This window comes from Enhydra lutris, unplaced genomic scaffold, assembly GCF_002288905.1.
Source record: "Enhydra lutris kenyoni isolate GAN:26980312 unplaced genomic scaffold, ASM228890v2 scaffoldscaffold2, whole genome shotgun sequence".
Taxonomy (NCBI): Eukaryota; Metazoa; Chordata; class Mammalia; order Carnivora; family Mustelidae; genus Enhydra; species Enhydra lutris.
Genome location: NW_019154086.1, coordinates 74773599 through 74797990, shown reverse-complemented (window position 1 = coordinate 74797990; position 24392 = coordinate 74773599). Strand labels below are relative to the sequence as shown.

The window sequence follows — 24392 nt, the reverse complement described above, 5'->3', positions numbered from 1 at the left end:
ACATGCTTATTTCTGATTAAAGATTAAACGTTTCCAGCAGATTCATAAAGAGCAAAAAGTCACTACTCTTATTTTGCATTACATTTTGTTTCTACATGCATATTTGCATTTTTTTGTATGTATATAGGATGTATATATGTTTGTATATACATCCTATCCCTCCCATTTGCAAACTAAAGAATCCCTTTGCAATCAGTGTGTGTGGTAAGCTGGTGAAGTATACAGAGAAGGAACTGACATATCTACATGGCTGAATAATTTGGAATTTACTCTTGAATAATAAGTTTTTGTATATATATATTTTGTTCAGCATTTCCTGGGTGCTAGATGTATACTTAAGCATAGATGATTAAGTCACTGAAAAAGATCTCTTTTTGTTAATAACACATCAGAATTTCTCGTCTTCCAATTCGTGGTGATTATGTGTGCATGAACACATAAGATCTATAGAGATTATGACCTGTACAATGCTTGGTCTTAAATTAATATAAAAACCATGATACTGGACAGTATAACTTATTCAGTACGCATTCTAAATCAGTAATAAAAGTTGGTCTAATTATTTCCATTTGTGTTATATAAAATAAGTTAGATAAACATTGCCAGCAGATTATTTTAAATGCAAAAAAGGCCACTTAGATATTACCTTATAGTTTGCTTCTACTTACTTGCAAGTTTCAAAGAAGTGCATTCTTATAAATTAAATAAATATGTTCCTTGGATTTAATTCCCCAAATTTAAATACTTAATAAGTCAAGCTTTTTCATCAATAATAAATCATACTCTAACCAATTAAACCAAAATGATAGTCTTTTTTGATAGGATTGCAGATGATTTTCTGGGTTGTGAGACTTAAATTATGTTATTAAGTTAGGCACCCTTCAAGTTCATAGCAGTTGTTAACAGCCCACTCCTTTGTTGATTTAACAAAGATAGTATGCCCAGTAGGCGCAAACACTTTCCCGGGGAATGGAGGAACAAAGACAAACAAACCAGGTATCATTCTTGCGCTGTTGTAGCTTACAGAAGAGCTGTTTGGGGTTCAAGAATCCATAAAAGATATTTTCTATAAATAAACATCAAAAAAGCTAAATCTCTGGGAAGAATAAAAAGATAAAAAGTGTCGCTTCTGATTAAGATTTATTTCTAGGGGCGCCTGGGTGGCTCAGTGGGTTAAGCCTCTACCTTCAGCTCAGGTCATGATCTCAGGGTCCTGGGATCGAGCCCCACATCAGGCCCTCTGCACAGCAGGGAGCCTGCTTCCCCCTCTCTCTCTGCCTGCTTCTCTGCCTACTTGTGATCTCTCTCTCTCTCTCTGTTGAATAAATCAATAAAATCTTAAAAAAAAAAAGATTTATTTCTAAATGCACGAATAAAATTCAAAGGCACCTCTGGCTCTTAAGTGCAAACTATTCAGTTCAAACTATTAGAGCTGATAGTAAGCAGGACATTGGTTAATCAATTTTCTAATTTATCTTCTGTTGTGATATTCTTTACTTGGCATTGTGACTGAAATGTTAAAAAGCTAATAAACAGCCTTTGGAAAAGGAATCAGACTAGAAGACCACATGCACACTGTGTGTGTGCGTGTGCATGTGTGTGTCTGTAGATAGAGCCAGAGGGAGAGAGAGAAAGAATGTGAGAGGATCACTGTTTTATTCCTGTTGGTATCTTTGGTTGAAACATGCACAGTTTGGCTTCAGAGAATAATTCCTTTAAAGAAAATAATTCATCAATATTTAAGTTGTATTCTCTTAAAAAAGTAGAAAAGCTTCTGTAAAAGTTACTGATATAAAATGATTTTTGAAGCCAACCAAATAACTAATTTCTATTTTCGTTGGAGAAGAGAAAGGAATGAAAAACAAAAAATTGGCTGTCACACAATAATAAATTTTATCTGCATTCAAGATGTTCCTTAGAAATAGTAAATAAACTCTGATTAAGACTTGTTTTCACCCGTTTTTCTCTCTGCCTTCGATTGCAAAACCAAACTCTTACTACTTCTTTCTCAAGATTCAGTTCTTCAGCCATTCGCATGATCTCTTGAGAGGAAGGTTTATTCTGTTCTCCGAAGTGCCTCTCCAGAGCATCTTTAGCAGCAATACTGAGGGGAGGGGCGTAGAGAAAGAAGGGTGAGATGATAGTGTTTTTATGATGTTTTGGCAGATCAAAATTAAGTAATGTTGAATATACTAAATATCAACATTAATACCGTTTAAAGACTTTGAAAACCCTTCCAAAGCGTCAACAAAGCTAAATATGCAGTCTGTAGAATATTTAGATGCTTGTCTTAAGCAGGGTATGCTGAGCCAAGTAACAAGAGGAAAGTAGTAAGGTGTTCTGGGCTTTCTGTATTTATCCCACTTTGTGCCACTAGAGGGCACTGATTTCCTGAAAAGGAAATGAACACTGGTGCAGGCATTTCTAAATGTCTCTCAGAAATCATTTGTTATTTACAATAGACAAAGTGTTCAGTGAACTCATTGACCAAAACAAAACCTGTATTTTAGAATTTCCTCTGTACTTTTCACACAAATTACCAAAAGATCAACAATCTTTCTGGTATGAAATGCAAGGTATCATGTTGGACTTTAAGAGACTGAAACACTGATGACTAGTTTTGCTGTTTTTAATAACATAGATACTAAGTTGCCAGAGCAAGATGTATCGAAAAGGACAGCAGAAATGATCATTCTTTGTAAAAGTGATTGTTCAGTTTGTATTTTATCTAAGACTTGTAGAGCAAGTGTTCTTGAATCAAATAACCTACTGTTCTATCAAATGTTAAGAATTACTAGCTCTCCCTTTCTCACTACTAAATTACTAAATTATGCTTTTTCACCAATCTTGTTTTTTTCAGTTGACTCTACTCACCATACATTTATGTTTTGTTACCTATTATTATCCTCACTCTTCTGTTTATATTATATATTCCATCTCCTCTGAATGTTTTAATATCTCAATACCTTATTGTTGTTCTTCGCTTCCTTTTTCTTTCATTTGCTCCCACTTTTTCATTGTACAAAGCTGTAATGTGGGAAAAGAGAAATGATTACAAAAACAAAGCAGGTTCAAAATAAAAACAATCAGATTTGAGTTTCAAATTTTCTTTGTAAAGCGATGCAAAATAAAGTCACTATACATTTTTGTCTTAGATTTTTACACTCTACATTATTTTATAGTACAAGACCAAGATACAAATGTTAATGCAGAAATATTAACTTTGCATAGACAACTGTCTATTAGTGATATTCTGACCATACTTTTCTTGGAACACTTGCTTTAAATGCTTTCAAGCCTTGCTTTTTATCCAGCCTTCTCATTAGTTGAGTAGATAATTTTATTACATTAGCAATTGCTTCTGTACTTACTTGGAAGACTGGTGTGCACAAATGCTCTGGTTACAGTAATATCGGGTTATAAAAATTCATGTATGATCACTACAGTACGAACAGAGCCAGAAAATCTGGATGTGTTAAAAAAAAAAAAAATCATTTCACCACTTCACGCCTCTGCCACATTATCCAGAAAGCGTCCTTATGCAGCTTCTTTTCTCACTATATTTACCTTCTCAAGAAACTCATTTCTGTACATGCATGAGCTTCCCTCTTTTCGGGAATATGAAACATTTATTTTTCATCTGAAAGAGAAAAAAGCCAACTAAACTGCAAACCTCTCTGCTTTAGCTGAAATCCTAGCAAGGTAGCCATCGTTTTTAGGTTAAGACATCACAGAGCCTATAACTTCAGTACCTCCTACTTGCTCAGCTTCCTCCAGCCATTTAGATAATATTGCTTTTAGCTTGCATGCATTTTTAAAGCTGAGCTGCAGGTTTTCGAATCGGCAGATAGTTGTTTGACTGAATTCAGAGCCGTGCACAGCTGCCAGGGCTTCCCCGACGTTGGTTTGGGTGTAGCCTGTGAAAGGGCAGGAGAGATCTGTTAGCTTGAGCTCTTCTAGAAGCATTCATTTTGGCCGGTTATCACAGAAATTGTGTCCTTCTTCATCAACTATTACATATTGCTTTAAAGCATATATTCATTGGCAATTTAGAATTGCTTAGTAAGTGCAGTGCAGAATTGCTCAGTACTCTAAAAAAGACTTCGTTATTTTTTTCCAGAAGTCAAAATTATTCAGACAGGAACCCCTGCCATTCACAATATTTAGTGAAACTGGATAGATATGTCATAAACATGTTATATATAAGATACTTATAAATTCTTTCTACTATTATTAAATATCTGATACATGCTCAACAATATAGTATATTAAATATAATGCATAAGTTACAATGATATAAATATTTTTATCTCAACTGTAAGAGTATAAAATTCAACTATATTGTTAAAGGGTACCAAATAAAAATAAGAATTATGCTGACTTTCCCTGAAAATGTGTTTATTATGACAGTGGGATCACCCAATAATTTACATGTATTTCTGAGCATATTCATTTTATCATTTGGTAATGCTTCTATCTTCAGGCCGAAGCTCTGTTCAGATTGTCCCAAAATATTTTTAGAGTACAGGTTAGTATCAACCGTCAACACAGAATTTGAAATACAGCCATATGAATAGCAAACTGAAAATGGCTCTTACAAAGATGCCCACTGCTCTGTTTATTCCATATAGTAACTGCATATTAATTCAGGGCCTAAAGCTATATATACCTGTATGCATAAAACAGCTACGTACAATGCCCATCAATAAATATCATTACAAAATTACCTGTGCTTCATGCCACAAGTGCAGACGGTGGAACTATCATTTTCAATCCATTTAAAAGATACACTACTTCATGAATTCAAGTCAAGGTTAATAATTATAGTTATTTTATGTTAAAAACACTATTGAATAGAAAGTGTGTGAACAGACAGTTCGCAGAGAATTACAAATGACTGTAAAACACATGAAATAACACTTTTCAATCTTCACTCATAAATTTAAAATGAAACCACAAGAGCATGTGGGTGGCTCAGTCAGGTAAGCACTGGACTCTTGATTTCGGCTCAGGTCATGATCTCAGGGTCACAAGATGGAGCCCCATGTGGGGCTCTGCACTGGATGTGGAGCCTGCTTAAGATTCTCTGTCTCCCTTTCCCTCTCTCCTACCACTTGGACGCGCTCTCTCTTCCCTTCTCAAGAAAAACAAACAAAAAACAAAAACAAAAAACCCAAAAACCTACTGCAGGAACCACTTTGACCTATCTGATTTGCAAAGATCCAAAAGATTAGACCATAGTTTTCCTTCAATAATTTATTCTATGTGCTGCCAGTCACTGTTCTAAGTGCTGTGGATATGCTTTTAAGGAAAAATAAAAATGGATAAAGAAAAAACTGCTGCTTTCATAAAAATTATATTCTAAGGAGTTTGCCAAGAGACACTCACGGTGGTGGTAAAATTTGGCATAACCTCTATATAGACCAATTTGATAACATCTATCAGAATTACAAATACACGTGCACTTTAAGAAATTGTGTATATTGGGGCGCCTGGGTGGCTCAGTGGGTTAAAGCCTCTGCCTTCGGCTCAGGTCATGATCCCAGGGTCCTGGGATCAAGCCCCGCATGGGGCTCTCTGCTCAGCAGGGAGCCTGCTTCCTCCTCTCTCTCTGCCTGTCTCCCTGCCTACTTGTGATCTCTGTCTGTCAAATAAATAAATAAAATCTTAAAAAAAATGTGTGTATTTATACAGGTACAAAATGCCATCAATGGAATGAATCATTGTAGGGTGGTTTTTAACAATGTAAGATTGGAGACAACATAAATTTATCATCAGTAGGGGACTGGTTAAATAATGTATTCATGAAATGGAATTTGATAGACCTATCTAAAAAATCTCTCTAAAAATTAATAAGGAAAGTTCTATCAGATAAATGGTTAAATAAAAAAAATCTGAAGATATATAAGTATTTGCTTATATGTGCAAACGGTATCTCTGGAAGGATGCAAAGAAACCAACAACATTGATAAACAGGAAAGACAAACATAAAAAATACATTTCACTTATACCCTTTATGCCTTTGAATCATATGAATGGCTCATCTGTTCAAAAAAGTTCAAACAAAATAGGGAGAAAAACAAGCACTTCAAAGTTAATCTTGAGGTAGGTAAATTGAAAAAAATATCAATTTAAAAATCTATGTATTTAGGATATATAGAATTAACGAGGAAATAAAGGATTTTTTTTGTAGGATTTTCATAATTGGACTAACTTAAATCCACAGCACAGATGTAGAATGAGAAGTATCGTGGACTTCTGAGCAGAGAATAAGAGACTGACCAGTACTATCAAGGATTTGCAGACCAAGTTGTACGCCCATTACCCTTAAGAAGTGCATACCTAACTTAATTCTTCTCACTTTAAATTCATTGGCAAACTTCTCGAGTTCTCGGATTTCTGGAGAATCCATGTCTATTGGCTCTTCAACCAATTTACTTTTCCGCCTGAGTTCCTGCTTGAAATCAGTGACTGTGGGGTCCTCTGCCAGGAGAGGCTGGTGCATGGGAGGAAAGCCATGACTCAAGGTATGGTCAGGAAACTTATAAAGACAAGGTGTTAAGCTACCTGTGAATAAACAAAGAAAGAGAAAGAAAAGGGCCATTTGTAATTATCCGCCATTTCTATACAAGCAAAAGTTTTGCACCTTAGAACCCATTATTCCCCTGCAGCCATCACGATTCTACAAGGTTAACTGACATTCAGCCGTCTGAAATGGAAGTCAGAGTAGCTTAGTATAAATGTGGTTATTTCGTTTCCACCTTCCTCAGAGCAGTGAAAACAAAAATAATGCCAAAGAGCAAATTCTCTCAGAAGTATGTTTTCCATTATTTTGTTTTCTCTTAAAAGACACCTGTTCCTGTGAATCTGAGGTTCAACTGAAACCCGGATGTTATGTTTTCACCTCTGTTTTAATTCATTACACAATCTGTGATGTTTATTATAATCAAGGCATATGGTTAAGTGCTATGCTGGGAAGTTTTCTTAGGATTCGAAAATGGACTTTATGATATTAAGAAACTCCATGGTTTTATCAGCCAGTGCTTAATTTCAAGGGGAAATAATCATGTCTTTTTAAAAATTGAATGAAGGCAGGTAAAAAGAAAAGTATGAGAACATAAAGTACACTAATATGCTTAAATAGATTCAAGGAGTGAATAGAAAAAAGTAATTTCTAAAGTTCTATTAAAAAGTCAGCATCAAGATTTCTTTAAAAGTATACAATATAATGGAATCATTTCTTGGTTATTATTTAAGAAACAAAAGTAAGTGACAGGAAGGGTGTAATTCTAGATATGATGGGCATTTACCCATAAATGAAACATTACATCAGTTGATTGAGTTAAATGATAAATGACCAAAAAAGATCTAATTCTTAAAAAAATTGCTTCCAGGTTTCATTCTTTACTAGAAAAGAAGAGTTTCTCAATTGGGGACATTGGCTAGAGGATAGCATAAGCCAAATTTCCATACATTTTATTTCTGTTTTCCTCATCAATATATCACATTTTTATTGGTAGAGATTTCACTTTGATTTATATTAAATGACACTTGTATAACCAACACATTTTAATATAAATAGAATATTTGGTAATTATTCATTTTTCTTATGATTATAAATAAATATTTAAACTAAAAATAAATTGCTATAGGATATAGGCAATAATCATTCTTGAAAACACTGCAAAAATTTATCAAGTTTATGCTACCTATTAATTCTCTATAAATTTTCTCTATAAATTTTAATTCACGAATCAAAGACATGAGTAATAATGTAGTTTTCCAGAATATATAAATCTTACATTAATATATCAATATGTAATGACCAAAGAATAGTGTAAGTCAGCAAATTGTTGGCTTGTATTATTTATATGACAATATGTAATTATAAGGTATACCCCTTTCCAATAGACTATATTTTTTCTGGAAGAAAAGTAAATATACAAGTGAGGGGTTAAACAAAATAGCACAAAATAAATTCAGCTGATGTGAAAAATATGTGAAAGAAATCATTTCTGTCTAAAAAAAAAAAATCCATGCTACTTTTTACAAACCAATATTATTGTTTTACTTTTTAAAAGTCAGTTAATCGTCCATTTTATGCTTTAGTGGGTAGTATATTGATCAGGCCAGATACCATTTTTAAGAGAAGTTTTTGAATTTTTAATTCATTACATAGTTTAACTTTTGAAAATGGTTATTATTAATTTGGGGGTTATTTTCAGCTTTCTATTCATTTTGGATTTCTGCTAGTTGAAGTAAAAGACTAACCTACATTAAAAGAACACTGATCACATTTATTTTAGCGTTTATTTGATATTTATCTCAAGATTTTGTTTTCACTTAGGCTTTCAGACTTGGATGTTAGATATATGAAAAATCTTTGCTTCTTTCATGATTCAAAAATACCACATGCCACTTAAGACACTTAACGATGAGCTACTCTGAGAAAGACTAAAAGCAGTGAGCAAAAATGAGGCTGCTGGGTTTTTTCTCTTTCTTACTGTATTTTTTTTTAATTTGAAGTACAGTTGCCACACAATGTTACATTAGTTTCAGATGTACGCCATAGTGATTGAACAACCCTCTATGTTATGCTCTGCCTGCTGTAAGTATGGCTACCATCCATCGCCAGATGATGCCATTAGAGTATCGTGGACTATGGTCCCTGGGCTGTACCTTTCCAACCTGTGACTTGTTCAGTCCATGACTGGAAGCCTGTATCTCCCACTCCCCTTCACCCATTTTGTCTGTTTCTCCACCCACTTTCCTCTGGCCCCCATCGGTTTGTTCTTTGTACTTATGGGTCTGTTTCTACCTTGTTTGTTCATTTGTTTTCCTTTTTAGATCCCACATATAAATGAACTCATATGGTATTTGCCTTTCTCTGACTTATTTCACTTAGCATAATACCCTCTAGGTCCATCCATGTTATCACAAATGGCCATCAAGAGAGGGGGAGGAGGGGCAAAGGGAGAGAGAGGAAAAGAATCTGAAGCTGGCTGCATACCCAGCATGGCATCTGACCTGGGGCTCGATCTCCCAACCCCGAGATCATGACCTGAGCTGAAATCAAGAGTTGGATGCTTAACCGACTGAGCCACCCAGGTGCTCCCTCTCATTCTTTATTTAAGGCTGAGTAATATCTCTCTCTATATATGTGCACACTACTGTTTGATTTTTGCACATTTAATGTATTTTAAGGCATTTTAGATAACTCATTTAACCTATGTCAAATTATTTTTATTGTCCGTAAGTAGTTTGTTACATATCTTTTATATGATAAGCCATAAGTTCTGAAGTTGTTAGCAATCTTGGTCACTATTTTCAATTTCTCTTGCTGACCATAGTCACACACCACGACGAATCTTCCATGTGATACTTTGTGCTGTATTCATTTCACATTTGTCATCTTCTTAGCCTTATATAAAAGCTAGAAAGAATTTTTTTTCATTCACAACTTAAAATTTAGAAAATTTAGGTAAAAGGCAATAACCTCCCTTGGGTGCCACAATGAGTCAACGATATAGTTGAAACCAGAATTGAAGTCCAATGATCACTTCAATAAACCACATCAAAACAAAAACCTCATTCATTTTTCCGGCAGTCTGTCCTCAGGTAAACCAGATGACTTTCTTTTAAAGACATCTGCAGTTTAAACACATTTGGCTACATTAAACAGATGATTTCAGACAAAAATATTATAATTATTAAAATCTTAGAAGATAGTCACCTCTATTTCTGGAAAATTATAAATGTAGTTTATACATTGTAAACACTCTGGGGAAAAAAAAAATCAACGTTTAAAAAATAAATTTGAACACAAGTCCATGAGAAGAGCACAGAAGACGCCATGTTCAGAGGTTTGGTGTCCGGAGCAAAAAGGAAAACACGATGTGTGATACATTTGTATTTTTCATTCAGTGACTATATCCATAGTTATGCACACAGACATGGTTTTCCTGGAGCTAACCAGCCTTGAACAGAAATTCATGACAGTCACAGGCACAGCCAAACAAATGGCAGTGTCTATCCCGTGATCATGTATTTGGGGGAGAGTGGAGAGTGACTATGGTATGGTAACTATGGCAAAATAGTTTTAAAACCTTTCTAAGGCATGGATTATTGAAAAAGAAAAAAAAAAAAGAAGAAGAAGATAAAAGCAGCAGGGAGTCCTGTGCAGTAGAGGTCTCGTAAACCATTTCCAAAACATTGATAAAGCAAAATTATCTGTAAGCCTCAGAGAAGCACGCAGTGAAAGAGCCTGGAAGCGTTTGCACATTATTTATAGCCCAAAGTATATGTTCACATTGTGGATTAATCCACCAAAGCCGTTCTCAATGGTGTGTATATACTTCTGTGTGGCAGAAGTGGGAGAAGAGGTCAATCTTTTCAAGCAGGCCATGGGGAGGCAGAGGTGGCTGGCTCAACACTGGGGCCTTGCCCCATGTAACTGCCAACATCTCTGAGATTATGGGCAGGCAGGGTGGGCAGCCCGCTGAGCAGGTTTCCCAACTTCACCCACCTTCGGAAACCAGAGAACAGAATCAATTTCAGATACCCAAGAATTAGAGTTTCCGGAGGGCTTTTTTTGTTGTTGTTGTTATTTTAATGCGTGTTTATCTAGAAGAACTTTTGAAGAGCATTTTTAATTCACTCTAGGCTGTTGAAGGGTCTAAATTCTCAGGAATGAAGGCATAGAAGACATTCAGTTGGAAGTGTATCGAAAGAGAAGATCATAGGAAAAACCAGGTAGAGCTGGTACAAATCTGCCACAAGCCAGCTTCAGCGGAGTGGTGGCTCTCACCACAACTCAGCCACGAAGAGGCTGAAACTATTTGCAAGGAGGAGGATGGAACTAGAGGGTATTATGCTAAGCGAAATCAATCAATCGGAGAAAGATAATTATCATATGATCTCACTGATAGGTGAAATTTAAGAAACAAGACAGAGGAGCATATGGGAAAAGAGGAAAAAATGAAACAAGATGAAACCAGAGAGGGAGACAAACCATCAGAGACTTAAACAAACTGAGGGTTGCTGGAGGGGAGGGGCGGGAAGTGTTGGGGGGATGGGCACTGAGGAGGGTGTATGCTCTGGAGATGGACACTGGGGAGGGTGTATGCTCTGGAGAGTGCTGTGAATTGTGTAAGACTGAAGAATCACAGACCTGTACCCCCAAAACAAAGAACACATTATACGTTGTCAAAAAAGAACAGAAAGATATATTTAAAAATTAATAAAAACAATGTGAAACACAAGGGTGTATGTCTAAAAAAAAGAAAGAGAGAGACGGAAACTCAGAGAGGTGAAGGGACTTGAACAAGGTTTCTAATTAGTTCATGGTGCGACTAATTCATTTTTCCCAATTAGTCATTCTTTTCAGTGTGTCCACTCCTGGACTATAAGACACAGTGGATTCATCTGGTAACTGCAAAGTCCTCTCTCTCAACCTTAACAAAAAATTAGTTATAGCTCTTATTCATTCAAGGAAATGCTCAAGCTTAATGGAAGCATCAGACTGTAGGTTCTAAGGTTGCCACATTAAAATAAAGCAATTTCATACGCTTTGAAATATAGGTCTTTCTGTACCTTTCCTTTCATATGGCATATGTGACAATGAACCTGTCCTTGTTTAGATGATAAGATACTTCTGTGAATTGTGTGGCAGTGGCTGATTTGATGAATGCTTTGAGACTTCTTGGAAAATTCTAATGACATTAACCAGGTTTCTCTTGTGTATTTTATACCTTTGCTCTCTTATATTTGGATTCCTGTGTTTTATAACTCAATTTGTATAGCCTCTCTGGGGATAAAGACAGGAGAGTTCAGATTCTCTGAGGTTTAATCTGCTATGATGCAAATTCTCACACCAAACATATGTCAAAATAGTGACATTCTAACCAATAATAAAGCGTTATCACTCTCAAAAAATATTCAAATATCATCTCTATGCTTGCCATGGTGAGTTTTTCTTCCAGGGACAACATATATTTGCTTTTAGAACTACGGTGATACATTCAAATCTTAGGATAACCATTTTTGCTCCTCATGATACTAACCACCCAGGCTTTGGGGCACTTTAAAGGGCTCTTCTGGGGGCCTCTCCTTTCCAGCTGCAGTGAGAAAGTGGGTTTGCTGAGTGCCTGCTGAGAGGACTTGGTAATATAGCCCGAGCTGCCCGTAGACTCTCATTGTGAACCCGGGCCCAGAAACAAGAAACATGTCAGAATTCTCAGGCCAGCTGCAAATTCACTAGGCTAATAGCCAGTGGCCTTCATCTGGTGGGGAGGGAGGTGGTAGCAAAAACCATGTTAAAGTATTTGGGGGGGTGCCTGAGTGGCTCAGACAGTTAAGTGTCCCACTCTTGATTTTGGCTCAGTTCCTGACTCAGGATTGGGATCGAGCCCCACATGAGTCTCTGCACTGTGTACGGAGCCTGCTTAGGATTCTCTCTCCCTTGCCCTCTGCCCCTCTCTCACCAACCCCCACTTCCTTTTCTCCCTCCCTCTCTTAAAAAAAAAAAAAGATATTTGGACTGTGACTGATGTTACCTTTGTGCTAACCTCAATCCATGGCTGCCTGTCACTGGGTTTAGAAGGAGCCTAAATGCAGAGCTGAGTTTGTGGGAATTACTGTGAATGAATAGCAAGGACTCCCCTCCAAGAGACAGCAGCACACGGCCACGTGCTCGTCATTCCTATGTTCATAATCAAAATGTAGTGTGGGCCACAAGAAGCATTTTTCCTGCCCCTCTAGTGGCTAAATGCACAATTTACTATTTTTATAATGAAAGTAGTTTATCATCAAAAAGGGCTACTTTCATTAACCATGAATACTGATTAGCTATTAAATATATGAATCATAAATGATCAGTTTTCAAAGGGGAAAATATGGTTGTCCCTATTTCATAATTATTAAAAAAAAGAGACACTAGGACTTACAGGTCAGTCTTCATTTTACTATAAAAGTGAGAACACTAGTTTATAAAAGAATGCTGCATGGTAGGATATAAGTGAAGCTAATTTATTCTGGAATATTTTAATTTTAAAGTTTTAGTGTTTTATTTAGTCTCAAACTGAAAAATATGGAGAAATTAAATGCCAGTGAACTAATTTTTTATTCAGTTTTATTTCAAATTTATAGTCATAGATCCATTTTTTTCCTATCACTTATTATGGATGATAACAAGACACAGCGGTGAGAAAAGATTTCCCTATTATATGATTCCTTTATCTAAAGCTTTTCTCTCTCTCTCTCTCTCTCTCTCTCTCTCACACACACACACACACACACACACACTTATTTTCTCACAGAGCCCCAGTAGTTTTTTGTCACTCATCAAGTTTCTCTCCCTGCTGTAGCAGTGAATATAAAACATCAAAGAATAGCTAAAAAAAAAAAAAAAAAAAAAAAAATTAGGTGAACAAAATTGTGTACTTTATTAAACCATCAAAATCTTTTTTTTTCTGGCCATATCCTAAAATTGAGTTATAAATTTTGTTCTCAATGGATTAGGTCAAATTTTCCTCTTCTTTAAGGAACGTGTTATCACTGCCTTCATACAAGTATCAATAGATAATTAACCTTGATCTACTGATGCTTTATTTATCTAGAGGAGGAACATAAGTAACTTTAACTCTTCAATCTCATTTAAGACAACTCTGAGCTGCCAGAATTTCAAATGAATATCACTGAACCCACTGCAACTGACTCTTAGCTTTCAATGTCTTATTTATCTTTGGACCACACATCCAGAAGAAATATTGCACTGAAGACGTTTTATAAATCTGTGCTGTCTGCTTTGGTAGCCACAGGAAGTTAGTGAGCCCTTCAGATGTGGCTAGTGCAACAGAGGAACTCAATTTTAAATTTGACTTTATTTGAGCTAATTTATGTTTAAATTTAAATAATTTAGGGGAAGGGAGGGAACACTGAAGGGGAAGAGATCAGAGAGGGAGGTAAACCATATGAGACTCTTGACTCTGGGAAACAAACTGAGGGTTGCTGGAGGGGGGTTGGGTGGAAGAATGGGGTAACCTGGTAATGGGCATATGGAAGGCACCTGATGTGATGAGCAATGGGTGTTATTCACAACTAATGAATCATTGAACATTATATCAAAAACTAATGATATACTATATGTTGGCTAATTGAATTTAAATAAAAAAATTTGAAATAACCACATGAGATTAGTCACTGCTGTATTATTACTGAATCGAATCCACTGATAACATCAAGTGACAGTCAGCCATTTGATAGTCATCAATTAGAGTAAAAATCATACAAAGCAAATAAAAGAGTTAAGCACAGAAGTTCAGGTCTATGGAGAACAGGGGCAATGAGATTTAATCATTATGATCACTGAATGCATCCCACTATCAGGGAACATTTCAATAAATAGTGGTTTACCAGCAATTTCCAAAGTTAAGAGATGAGAATTTCATGATACGCTCTGGTCAAGATTCCCTCAGACCCAAGAAATCCATCTAAGTGTTCCCAAACTCAATCTCTATAGGCAGATAATTTTTCTTACCTGCCATCACTCCATAGGTCGATGGCTGGTTTCCATAATGACAGGAAGGAACAGAATAATGAAGTCCCGTTGCTGTGTTTCCCAACGTTGTCACCGAGAAATATGTGCACAAACATTTAGGAGTTTGGATCAAAGACAAAATAGACGGGACTGGTAAGAAAATGTATGAGGATTCAAGATACATTCATTTCATTGCAAAAACACACATTTATGTGATTCTTAAAGTTATATGGCATAGTTCGTTTCTCTCTTAATGGAAATTCTCTGATGAGTAGATTAAAAGCAGGAATCAAAGTTCACCTCAAGTAATCAGATCATAAATCATCAGTGTGGATGATAGCATTCATTAATTATGCTGCACTCTGTGAAGGGGTGACTGACCAGTTTGGATGTTGGCCAGTTGGGAGTTGCAGAATTCTTGTAGGTTCCATCTCATATAAACATTACAATAAACTGACTAGAGGAATAATCTCTTTAAATTCTTATGTAATATGGTAATATGGAGTGGTCTTTCTCTGGAAGAATGAATAGAGAAATCAACTCTTGAATAATCTTTATTTTTGCTTATTCTCCTAACAATTTCTTCTATCCAAAAGAAAATGGCCAAGCAACTAGCTTCTAATTGGATACAATCATAAAAATCCCAGTAAATTCAGAGGTTTATGAAAAATCCGTGACAGTGCATGATGCATTTATGTTGATGCTGAAACCAAGAGGTGGTATGTTTTCTGCGTGTACACAATCAGTTCAACAATTACAATAATAAAATAATAAAAGCTGGTAAAAAAAAATTGATTGTTGAATGACTTGAGATCTATAAATGTTGAACCCAGCATATAAACATAACCATTCATAGTTACTTGCCTTGTGGAATCAATGTATATTATGAAAGTAAATTTAAAATACTAAATTTTAATCGAGCTTTAAACATGAATCACCAGCTAAGAGTTTGGGTATTGACAATAAAACCATCATTTATGTGTTCTATTTTCTCAGTTTTCCTTCATATCCTGAATATAATGGTGGGTTTTCATAAATATAATAGGATCATAAATCCTTGAATAAATATGAGATATTAGAAGTATAGAATTAGAATCCTTTGACAATATTGAGATGCTATCCAGTGATTAAAGACTTGAGTTCACTTCAGAGAGCAAAACATTTTCTCTTAATATTGAAAATCTTCAATATTTTAAAATACTTGCACAAATTTTCATTTTACAATTGACATGTAGAAAGAAATGAAGTCACTTTATAGTATAATGATATTTTATATTATAATGATTACATGTAAATATCTTACTATGCAATCTAAAATTAAACAAATAAACAAGAAACCCATGTAATGTCCAAATGTTCTTTTCACTATAAGCAATATTTCTAGTTTCTTACTAAGTAATTTATAATTTGATGGAAAAATTATAAAACTGATGCTATTATCATGTATTTAAATACTATTATTTGTCTATTTACAATAGACATATCTATTATTTAAAATATATAAACAGTTATGTGATAATTGCTTAAATTTACTTATAGTACAAAATTTGGTTAAAATACTCTATTTTCTAAAAAAATATGTTTGGGGAAACTCCCATTATTTTCTTTTTATTTAAATTATGAGACTCTTTGGTAGATGAAAAACAAAACAAAAAACTGTCTACCTTAATGATTTCACCCAAATCCAGATATCCACTTTCTAGATTTTAAAAATTCAGCCGCAGATTAATCCCAAACTTACATATGAAAGAAATTTACTCAATCCAAGACTTTGTCAATTTATAAAGCTACTTCATTACCACATAAAGGACACATTAGCAACACATACCTATTTGATTGCATTTGAGACAATATATTCAATTTTCAAGCTTACTTTTTACATTAGAAAATTACATAAGAAAATATTAAAACTTGGTTAGAGAGACTGAAGACTCTTTGGAACTCAGTTTTAAGATATTTTAACTCAGTTTGTGGGCTCTAAATGCTACATATTGCTTCTAGCTTTGATTTTTGAGTTTTGAATGATGCTAATAATGTTTGTTAAAATCACTTAATTACAGTATTCTTTGAAATCCACTGTTGTTGGTATTGGGAATCATTCAGTTGTGTTTACTACAAGGTCTATGGATGTTCTTGGACGTAGTAAAACCAAGCAAATCTCTAAGATAAATAAGTAACACCTTTTAAACACTAAATTATTTCAGCTATCCCTTTAGTTTTGTTCCTCACCCATAAATATTTACATAGAAACGTTTTCTGGATTAAAAACACCCAGGTTTGCTGTTTACTTTTGTAGAAAATAGATCTTCTTTACAATAAAGCCAACAATTGAAATTACTACGCTTAATAATATTCTTTAAAAATATCTAAGGTAGTTTGGCCTTTTTTAAATAGCCTTCATATTTAACGTAAAGGGAATTAAAATGAAGGAGGAAAAAAAAGAAGCAAAGAGATTCTAAACTAACAAGATGGAAAGCATCCGTCCGGCCGCAGGCAGACTGGTAGGGGAGTCCGTACCTGGGGACATCACGTTGGTGGCATGGTTGGAGACCGGGAGGCACTCGGTAGCGCTGTGATGCATGATCAGAGGCAGCGTTGCAGAAGCCTCCGAATTCAGAGGTATGAAGGTATCAGCCGAAGTAAAAGGTTGGCAACTCATTCCCACAAGACAGTAGAAAGCTGAGAACTGCTGCTCCCCAACTCAGACTTTTATTCTATTACTGTTTCCAAGGGCCGTTTCAAATCTCACTCCCTGCATATATACATCAGGAAGGCCCAGAGCACCAGGAGGGCGCGTGCTTGGTACTTATACTGCAGGGAAATCCCTTTATACATGTTAATCGTCTTTTCCCAGGGGTATTGCTTTATCAATGTGAACCGTCTTCCTTCTCCCCGGAACCTAATCCATGCCCAAGAGGGACCCTGGTTCTGGGGTATAGATGGAGGGAAAGGGAGAAATCTGAAACTTGAGTGGAGAACTTTCGTGATTGAGACCTTTTAGAAAGGATTCAAGAGCTTCAGAAGTTAAGTGTCCCTCCAAGAAATAATCCTAAAATGAATTGAAAAATACTAGGTGCCTCTGGGTTACTAACACAATAACAAATTTTTATACAGGAGATTATTTTTGATAACTTCTCATTCAATCTGCAAAACAGCATAAAACAAATATTACACAATTTTTAAGAAACTCTATTTAAGAAACTGTATTTGAGTTTGTAATTGAAAAAAACTCTAAGTTTAAATTGAAAGATGCATAGAAAACTCAATCTGAGAATGAATGTATTGCCAACTACTGATTCAGACTTAACATGCAATTGTGAAAAATCATGTAAACTAATTTGTTATATATTATAAGTAGAAAATAGAAAAATTTTGAATACAGTTGTAGTACTGTGTAGAGAAGACAAACATGACTGATAGTATCATTTTTCCTTGATTTCAATTTACTCATTAAGAACGAACATTTAGTTTAGGGCTTAGTGAGAAGCCCTTACTAGATGCTGACACTATCCTAGGCACTTTCTATAGTTCACATCATGCAAATCTCACATCCGTGTGAATTATTTGCCATACTGTCCTCACTATGCTTAACTCCTCCAGAACCCCTGATCTTAACCATTCTGCCCCAGAGCCTACAGTAACTATGGCAGCGCTGGGTGCAAACCTTCCACATCACGTGAGCATGGGGGGGAAAAACAATATATATATATGGATATACATATATATATATATATATATATATGGATATACATACATATATATATATATACTACATAGTTCATTCAAAGATAAATATATTAGCATCAAATACAATGACCATGATTTCTATAAATAAATGAGTGAATGCAATACTATTTTTAGAATGTCTGCTGGGGATAATAAAACAGAAGCAAACTGAGAGTCATAGGTCATAGAGATTCCTGACTTTCTAAGCAAGGGCCATGCCCCATTAGCTTTTTTGAAATTTTGTATTATGGAATGTTTCCAGATAACTTGGAATTGGCTGTTTTGTGCTAAACCTAATGTTTGTGTTGATAAGAATACTATCTCAAAAAACTTGCAACTTGAGCATTTTGTTAGTAACCAGTTGATATTTTTTGGAAAATATAAGATTACCCAAATCGTTAAATATTGCCTGAAAAATATTTATTGTGAAAGTGACATATTTTTTCATTCTGAATTCTATATCTTTGAAGCTCTGTTTTCTTTAAATGAGAGAAGGAGTTACAGGTAACCAAAAGTATGTATTTCACACTTGCAGAATTTATATAATTTTCAGACCACATAAGCAAAGAAACAAAAGGTTTTACAGGTTTTTCAATGTATGTATGCAGAGAATTTCCTAAGAAAACTAAATAAAAATAAGTTTATTGGGCATTGAATATAAAAAAAAATAAGCTAAATGATAGAGTCCTTGGAATATGCTGATAAAGAGTATCAACCCAGTGGCAGGTAATGAGGGGCATTGTAAAACCTCCCTGGACAAAGCAAAAAGCTTTCCCAGCAGTTTGTCATACTACATAGAATTTTACAGTTGAATCTTAGACATCATTTAATAACAGTTTTAAAATTTTTAACTCTTTGGGCCGTGAAATGCGAATGAGAATGCTCCAGTTAAAACTGTGCAAAGCCAGAAAATAGACTTTTCCACTACAGTATTCTCACTTAGTACTATTAACAGTTAATTTATCAGTTTTTAAAATCAGTTTCATAAACAATTATAATTTTGCATAATATTGAATTGTATGGATGTATTATAATTTGACCATCTCCTTATTGTTGGGTGTTTTGTATCACCTGCTTTTCGCTTTTATAAATAACAATGCAATGAATGTTTTTATACATTTTTTAACACAATGTGTTTTCACAATATAATCTGTATTTCAAAATATAATCTAAATATCCTCTTGATGGTAGATTCTTAGAGGTGGGATTATTAAGTTTGTCTTAACAGGTTTTTACAGGTCTTAAAAAACATTCCCAAATTGCTTTTTCAAAAAAGACTTTTTTTTTAAAAGAATAGCTTTATGTTCACAGCAAAATTGAGCAGAAAGTACTGAGAGTTCCCATCTACCCCTTATACCCAAACATGTACAGTCCTCCCCACTATCAAAATCATCCACCAGATTGTTACATTTGTTACAACTGATGAATCTGCATTGACACAGAATTATCACCCAAAGTCAGTTTATATTACAGTTCCCTCTTATAATATATTCTATGGGTTTTGACGAATGTGTAATTACTTGAATCTACCATTGTAGTGTCAGAAAAGTACAGAAAAGTTTCACTGCCCTACAAATCTTCTGTGCTTTGCCTCTTCATCCCTCCCTTCTAACCTCTGGTACCACTCACCATTATTTTTTTAAAGATTTATTTATTTATTTATTCATTTGAGACAGAGTGTGCAGTAATAGGGGAGAGAGGCAGAAGGAGAGGGAGAGAAATCCTCAAGCAGACTCCCTGCTGAGCGCTCCATCCTAGGACCCCAAGATCATGACCTGAGTCTCTGATACCACTTACCTTTTTATTGTCTACATAGTTTTGCCTTTTCCAAGATGTCATATAGTTTGAATTTCATAGTATGTAGCCTTTTCAGATTGGCATATTTCCCTTTAGTAATATGCATTTAAGAATCTTAAATTCTGGGTCTTTCATGCCTTGATAGCTCATTTCTTTTTAGTGCTGAATAATATTCCATTGTCTTGATGTGCAACAGTTGGTTTATCCATTCATTTACTGAAGGACATCTTGTTACTTCCAAGTCTTGTCATTTATGAATAAGGGTACTAAAAACATTTGTGTGCAGATTTTTGTGTAGACATGTTTTCAGTCCCTTAAGGTAAATACCAAGGAATGTGACTGTTGGATTGCATGGTAGGTGCATATCTAGTTTCGTAAGAAATACTGGTTTTTCCAAAGTGGCTGTAGCATTTTGTATTCCCACTAGCAATGAATGAGAGTTCCTGTTGCTCCACATTTGGCATCATCACTATTTTGGGTCTTAGCCATTCTGGTGGGTGTCCAGTGGTATCTCATTAAGTTAATTTGTAATTCCATGATAACGTATGATGTTTAACATGTTTTCATATGCTAATTTGCCAACTGTATGTCTTCTTTAGTGAGGTGTCTATTCAGGTAATTTGCCCATTTTTAAATCGGGTTGTTAGTTTTCTTTTTGTTGAATTTTAAGTGCTCTTTGTATATTTTGGGTAACAATCCATTTTCAGATATCTCTTTTGCAAATATTTTCTTCCAGTCTTTGGCTTAATTTTTCAAGCAATTTATTCTATTATTATTTGGTTTCAAATATCAGGAACAAGTTGAGCAAAAAATAATTATTATTAAGAGACATGGGGTTTCTTGGAACTCACAAAAAAAAAGAAAGTCAGGCCACTGGGAGATGCTAAATAGAAAATGGGAAGCCATCTGCCAAATCTCTCTGACTTGTCTATCTCCTTTTCCTTACTCCCTGCCTGACTGATTCTCCATCTATCTCTAGATCATGTCTTAAAGCTTTTAGCCAGGCGAAAGCTTTTCAGTCTACATTTATGAGAGAAACATCCTGATTGGCCATGGCTAAGTACATGTTCTAGAAGTACAACATTGTTCCTGGTGCCCAAATTTATGAATGGATTGGTTTGCATTGGAAGCAGTCAGGCATTTGCAGACGATGATGAATAGAATGTTATCTGGGAAGATGTTCTTAAAAGTGAGTGATGCTATTCTATAATTTTACAAAAGCACCAGTAGAGTGAAATTGACAATTTTCTTGCATTCTCCATGTCAGTAATAAAAGACTAAATACTTAGGTTTAATACTAAATATTAGTCTGTTAAGACAATGGCATCTTACTAATTAATTTACATTTTTATTGCTAATATGCTATTTTTTATATCTGTATTAGCTATTTATATTTATTGTTTTGTTGATTAGCAATATATTTCACCCCATTATTTAATATCTTTTTGTTTTATTATCAACTAGTGTGTTTTAAAATATATGAAGAATGTTAATTTTTAGTGTTTTTATTTTAATTGAAATTTTCCTAATTTCTTGTTTGTCTTTTAAATTTATATTGGACACTGACATACATAATAGGTTAGGTATGAACTAAATACATTGATCTTTTCTTTTTACATTTCTTAATGTAAAACTTTTTACATTTTTTACATTTTTTACATTTTCTCTTGCCCAGTAATTTTTGTTTTTGTTTTTTAAATTTATTTTTAAGATTTAAAAAAAAATTATTTGAGAGAAAGAGAGAGAGAACATGATTTGGGGGTAGGATCAGAGGAAGAAGCAGACTACCTGCTGAGCAGGGAGCCAGACACAGGTCTCCATCCCAGAACTCTGGTATCATGAGCTGAGTCAAAGGCAGATGCTTAATGACTGAGCTACCCAGGCTCCACTTATCCAGATATTTGTTTGTTTTGTATTTTATTTTGGAGCCTTAAAAATTCCTTTTGACGTTTTAAGTTGCCATATTCATGATGTTTCTAGAGTTTCCTTATAATTGTTTAGATACTAATGAATACTGTAGCATAATTTGAAAACTATCATATAAATAAAAAGTCTAATCAGGTTAAAGTAATAAAGGAAAATACAGCTGAAATCTTGGCCAGGCCGATTTGTTAGTTTTGTTCATTCATCGTACCTCCTCTTCAGTTCAGCCAAGAATTTTTTTTTTAAATATACTGTTTGAGTTTTGGCAGAATGATCATATTTTGAGAAAAACATACAAATCTAGAAAACATGCTATTAAGAAATAATAGCTAATTTTTCTCTGTTTTTGTTTGAGCTGAAAACTATAGAATAATGATACGACATATAGACAGATTCTGGAGCCAGACTGTCTGGCCTTGAACTCAAGATTTACACCTTAGCAGCTATGTGATGACTGATAGTTAGCTTCCCCTTTCAGTGTCTCAGTTTATCTTATCCATAAAATGGAGACAATTCTAATACTCGTTTCACTGAGAAGAATGCCAGGTGTGTAATAAGCTCTCAATAAATATTAGTAATCATTAATAAGTAACTTTTTATAATAGTGTTTATGCTTATTAAGTCTGCATATGTTATGGGTATTTCACATAAACCTCACATGAATCCAGTAAGATAGGCACCATTGGACAGACTGAGAAACTGAGTCATAGAGAGCCTAAAGCTTTACTAAAAGTCATATAGTAAATAGTGGAGCTGGTGTAGGAATTCAAGCCATCTGAAGCCTGAGCAAGCTACATAATACTGCCTTTTATTATATAAGGAAAATGTTGATATTGAGATGTATCTAAGTCTGTTCTCTATCTCCATGTACCTCTATATGCAGACTTCTTGTTTGTCACACGGCTTCAGAGAGAAAACACAGGAAAAAGGATAACTCTTTAAAAGATATAGTGTTCTATCTTTTCAACATCCAGATTGTTGTATAAACCTATATGAGTATGCAGGTATATTACAAGAATAATATAGACATTGCCTCTTACAGGGCAAAGGACTAACACTGCTGAATAATTTAACCCTATCTAATAATGTGTTTAACTGATATTAATAATTCTTTCTTCAACTTACAATTCAAAGCACTTCAAACTGAATCAAATTTGTGGATACTTTAAGATTTCATCTATTTATTTGAGAGAGAGAGAGAAATCACAAGAAAGGGGCAGAAGGAGAAGTAGACGTCCCCCTGATCAGGGAGCCCTACTCAGGACTTGATCCCAGGATCCTGAGATCATGACCTGAGCCATTATATATAAATATATATATATATATATATTTATATAAATATATCTGTATCTATACTATATATAGTAAATACTGTATAGTTAACTATAACTGTATATAGTTATAGGTTATCTATAGGTATTTATATACAGATATATATGCTGAGAGGAGAGAGAAAAGGGAAAAAGGAATTGAGATGGGGGATTCCCATCAGGATATGAAAATGAATCTAAATTAATTTATTCAGATAGTCTTAGTGGCAATAAAATATAGAATTCCCACAACTCATAACTTTTGAAAAGATGATAAATTTTACTCAAAGAAGTGTTTTAAGGAAAAGATTATACAACCATATGGCTTGAAAAGGAACTCCGTCACACTGGAAGCAGACATTATTTAAAGTGCACATCAGTCACGCACGCCATGTTTGGCTCTTTATTGATTGTGAAAACAGTGATGACTGTGTGCATTATTCAGCTCATTCTTACTTAAATTCCTTCAGATCCAGAAATCAAGGTTCTTTATTGCCCAAGGAAGAGATAATGTCAATGGCTTCCAACCTTCCCGAAGATGAATGCTCTCTTAATGCTGTCTAAAGGGTAAACTCATTACTTACGGATAATAAATGTCAAGGTGAGACACTGACTTAGGAGTGATGCTCGTCCACAAGGGCCGTATCCCCACGGTACTACAGTTCATGGGTAGATTTATCATTGTCTCCCTCACTTAAAGAGAGTAAGTCTTGTCTAAACAATGGACTGCCACACCTGAATTAATTTAGTTGGGAAACCTCTTTGCTCTGAGTTTCATTAGACGGCATTTTACACACGATGCACAGAGGTATATTTTGAAGTGTATAAATCTTTCACAAGAGATGTTTTCTATTGGTACCTGAATTAGAAGTGATATTTTTATTCCTTAAACTCATGATGGAAAGAAAATGATTAGCTCCTTAGCAGTCTGAGTGACACACACCTATCGTATGGTGTAACAAGAAATAAATACAGAACACAGCAAATTAATTGATATTGTGCTGAGGGAGTGTGTCTCCTTTTTTCATTTAGGCATCTCTGAAGATGAAAGAAGCAGAATGCTTTCCTTAGTTACTGCAATGAGGTTATTTAATTATAAT

General features: G+C 34.6%; 1 protein-coding gene across 2 annotated transcripts; it reads right to left on the bottom strand.

The window, feature by feature from the left end:
* Window positions 1–1893: 1893 nt before the first annotated feature.
* Window positions 1894–17198, bottom strand: LOC111151077 (POU class 1 homeobox 1). Of its 2 annotated transcripts, none has more exons than XM_022508838.1 (6): window positions 17054–17198; window positions 14537–14686; window positions 6343–6567; window positions 3753–3917; window positions 2967–3027; window positions 1894–2104 (listed from the first exon to the last, which is right to left on the bottom strand). In XM_022508838.1, exons 1-6 carry the CDS (start codon window positions 17193–17195, stop codon window positions 1894–1896), a joined length of 954 nt encoding a protein of 317 aa, XP_022364546.1. In that variant the 5' UTR covers window positions 17196–17198. The 2 variants fall into 2 exon arrangements, with proteins under 2 accessions (XP_022364546.1, XP_022364537.1); XM_022508829.1 differs by having other exon boundaries at window positions 14537–14608; window positions 17054–17195.
* Window positions 17199–24392: the final 7194 nt, after the last annotated feature.

Excerpts from the sequence above, each read along its gene's own strand:
- LOC111151077 (XM_022508838.1), bottom strand. The coding sequence starts at position 17,195 with ATGAGTTGCCAACCTTTTACTTCGGCTGATACCTTCATACCTCTGAAT. Across the intron at positions 6,568-14,536 it reads GACCTATGGAGTGATGGCAG|GTAGCTTAACACCTTGTCTT; the intron begins GTAAGAAAAATT and ends GTTTATTCACAG. Across the intron at positions 2,105-2,966 it reads AAGCGAAGAACAACAATAAG|TATTGCTGCTAAAGATGCTC; the intron begins GTATTGAGATAT and ends CCCTCCCCTCAG.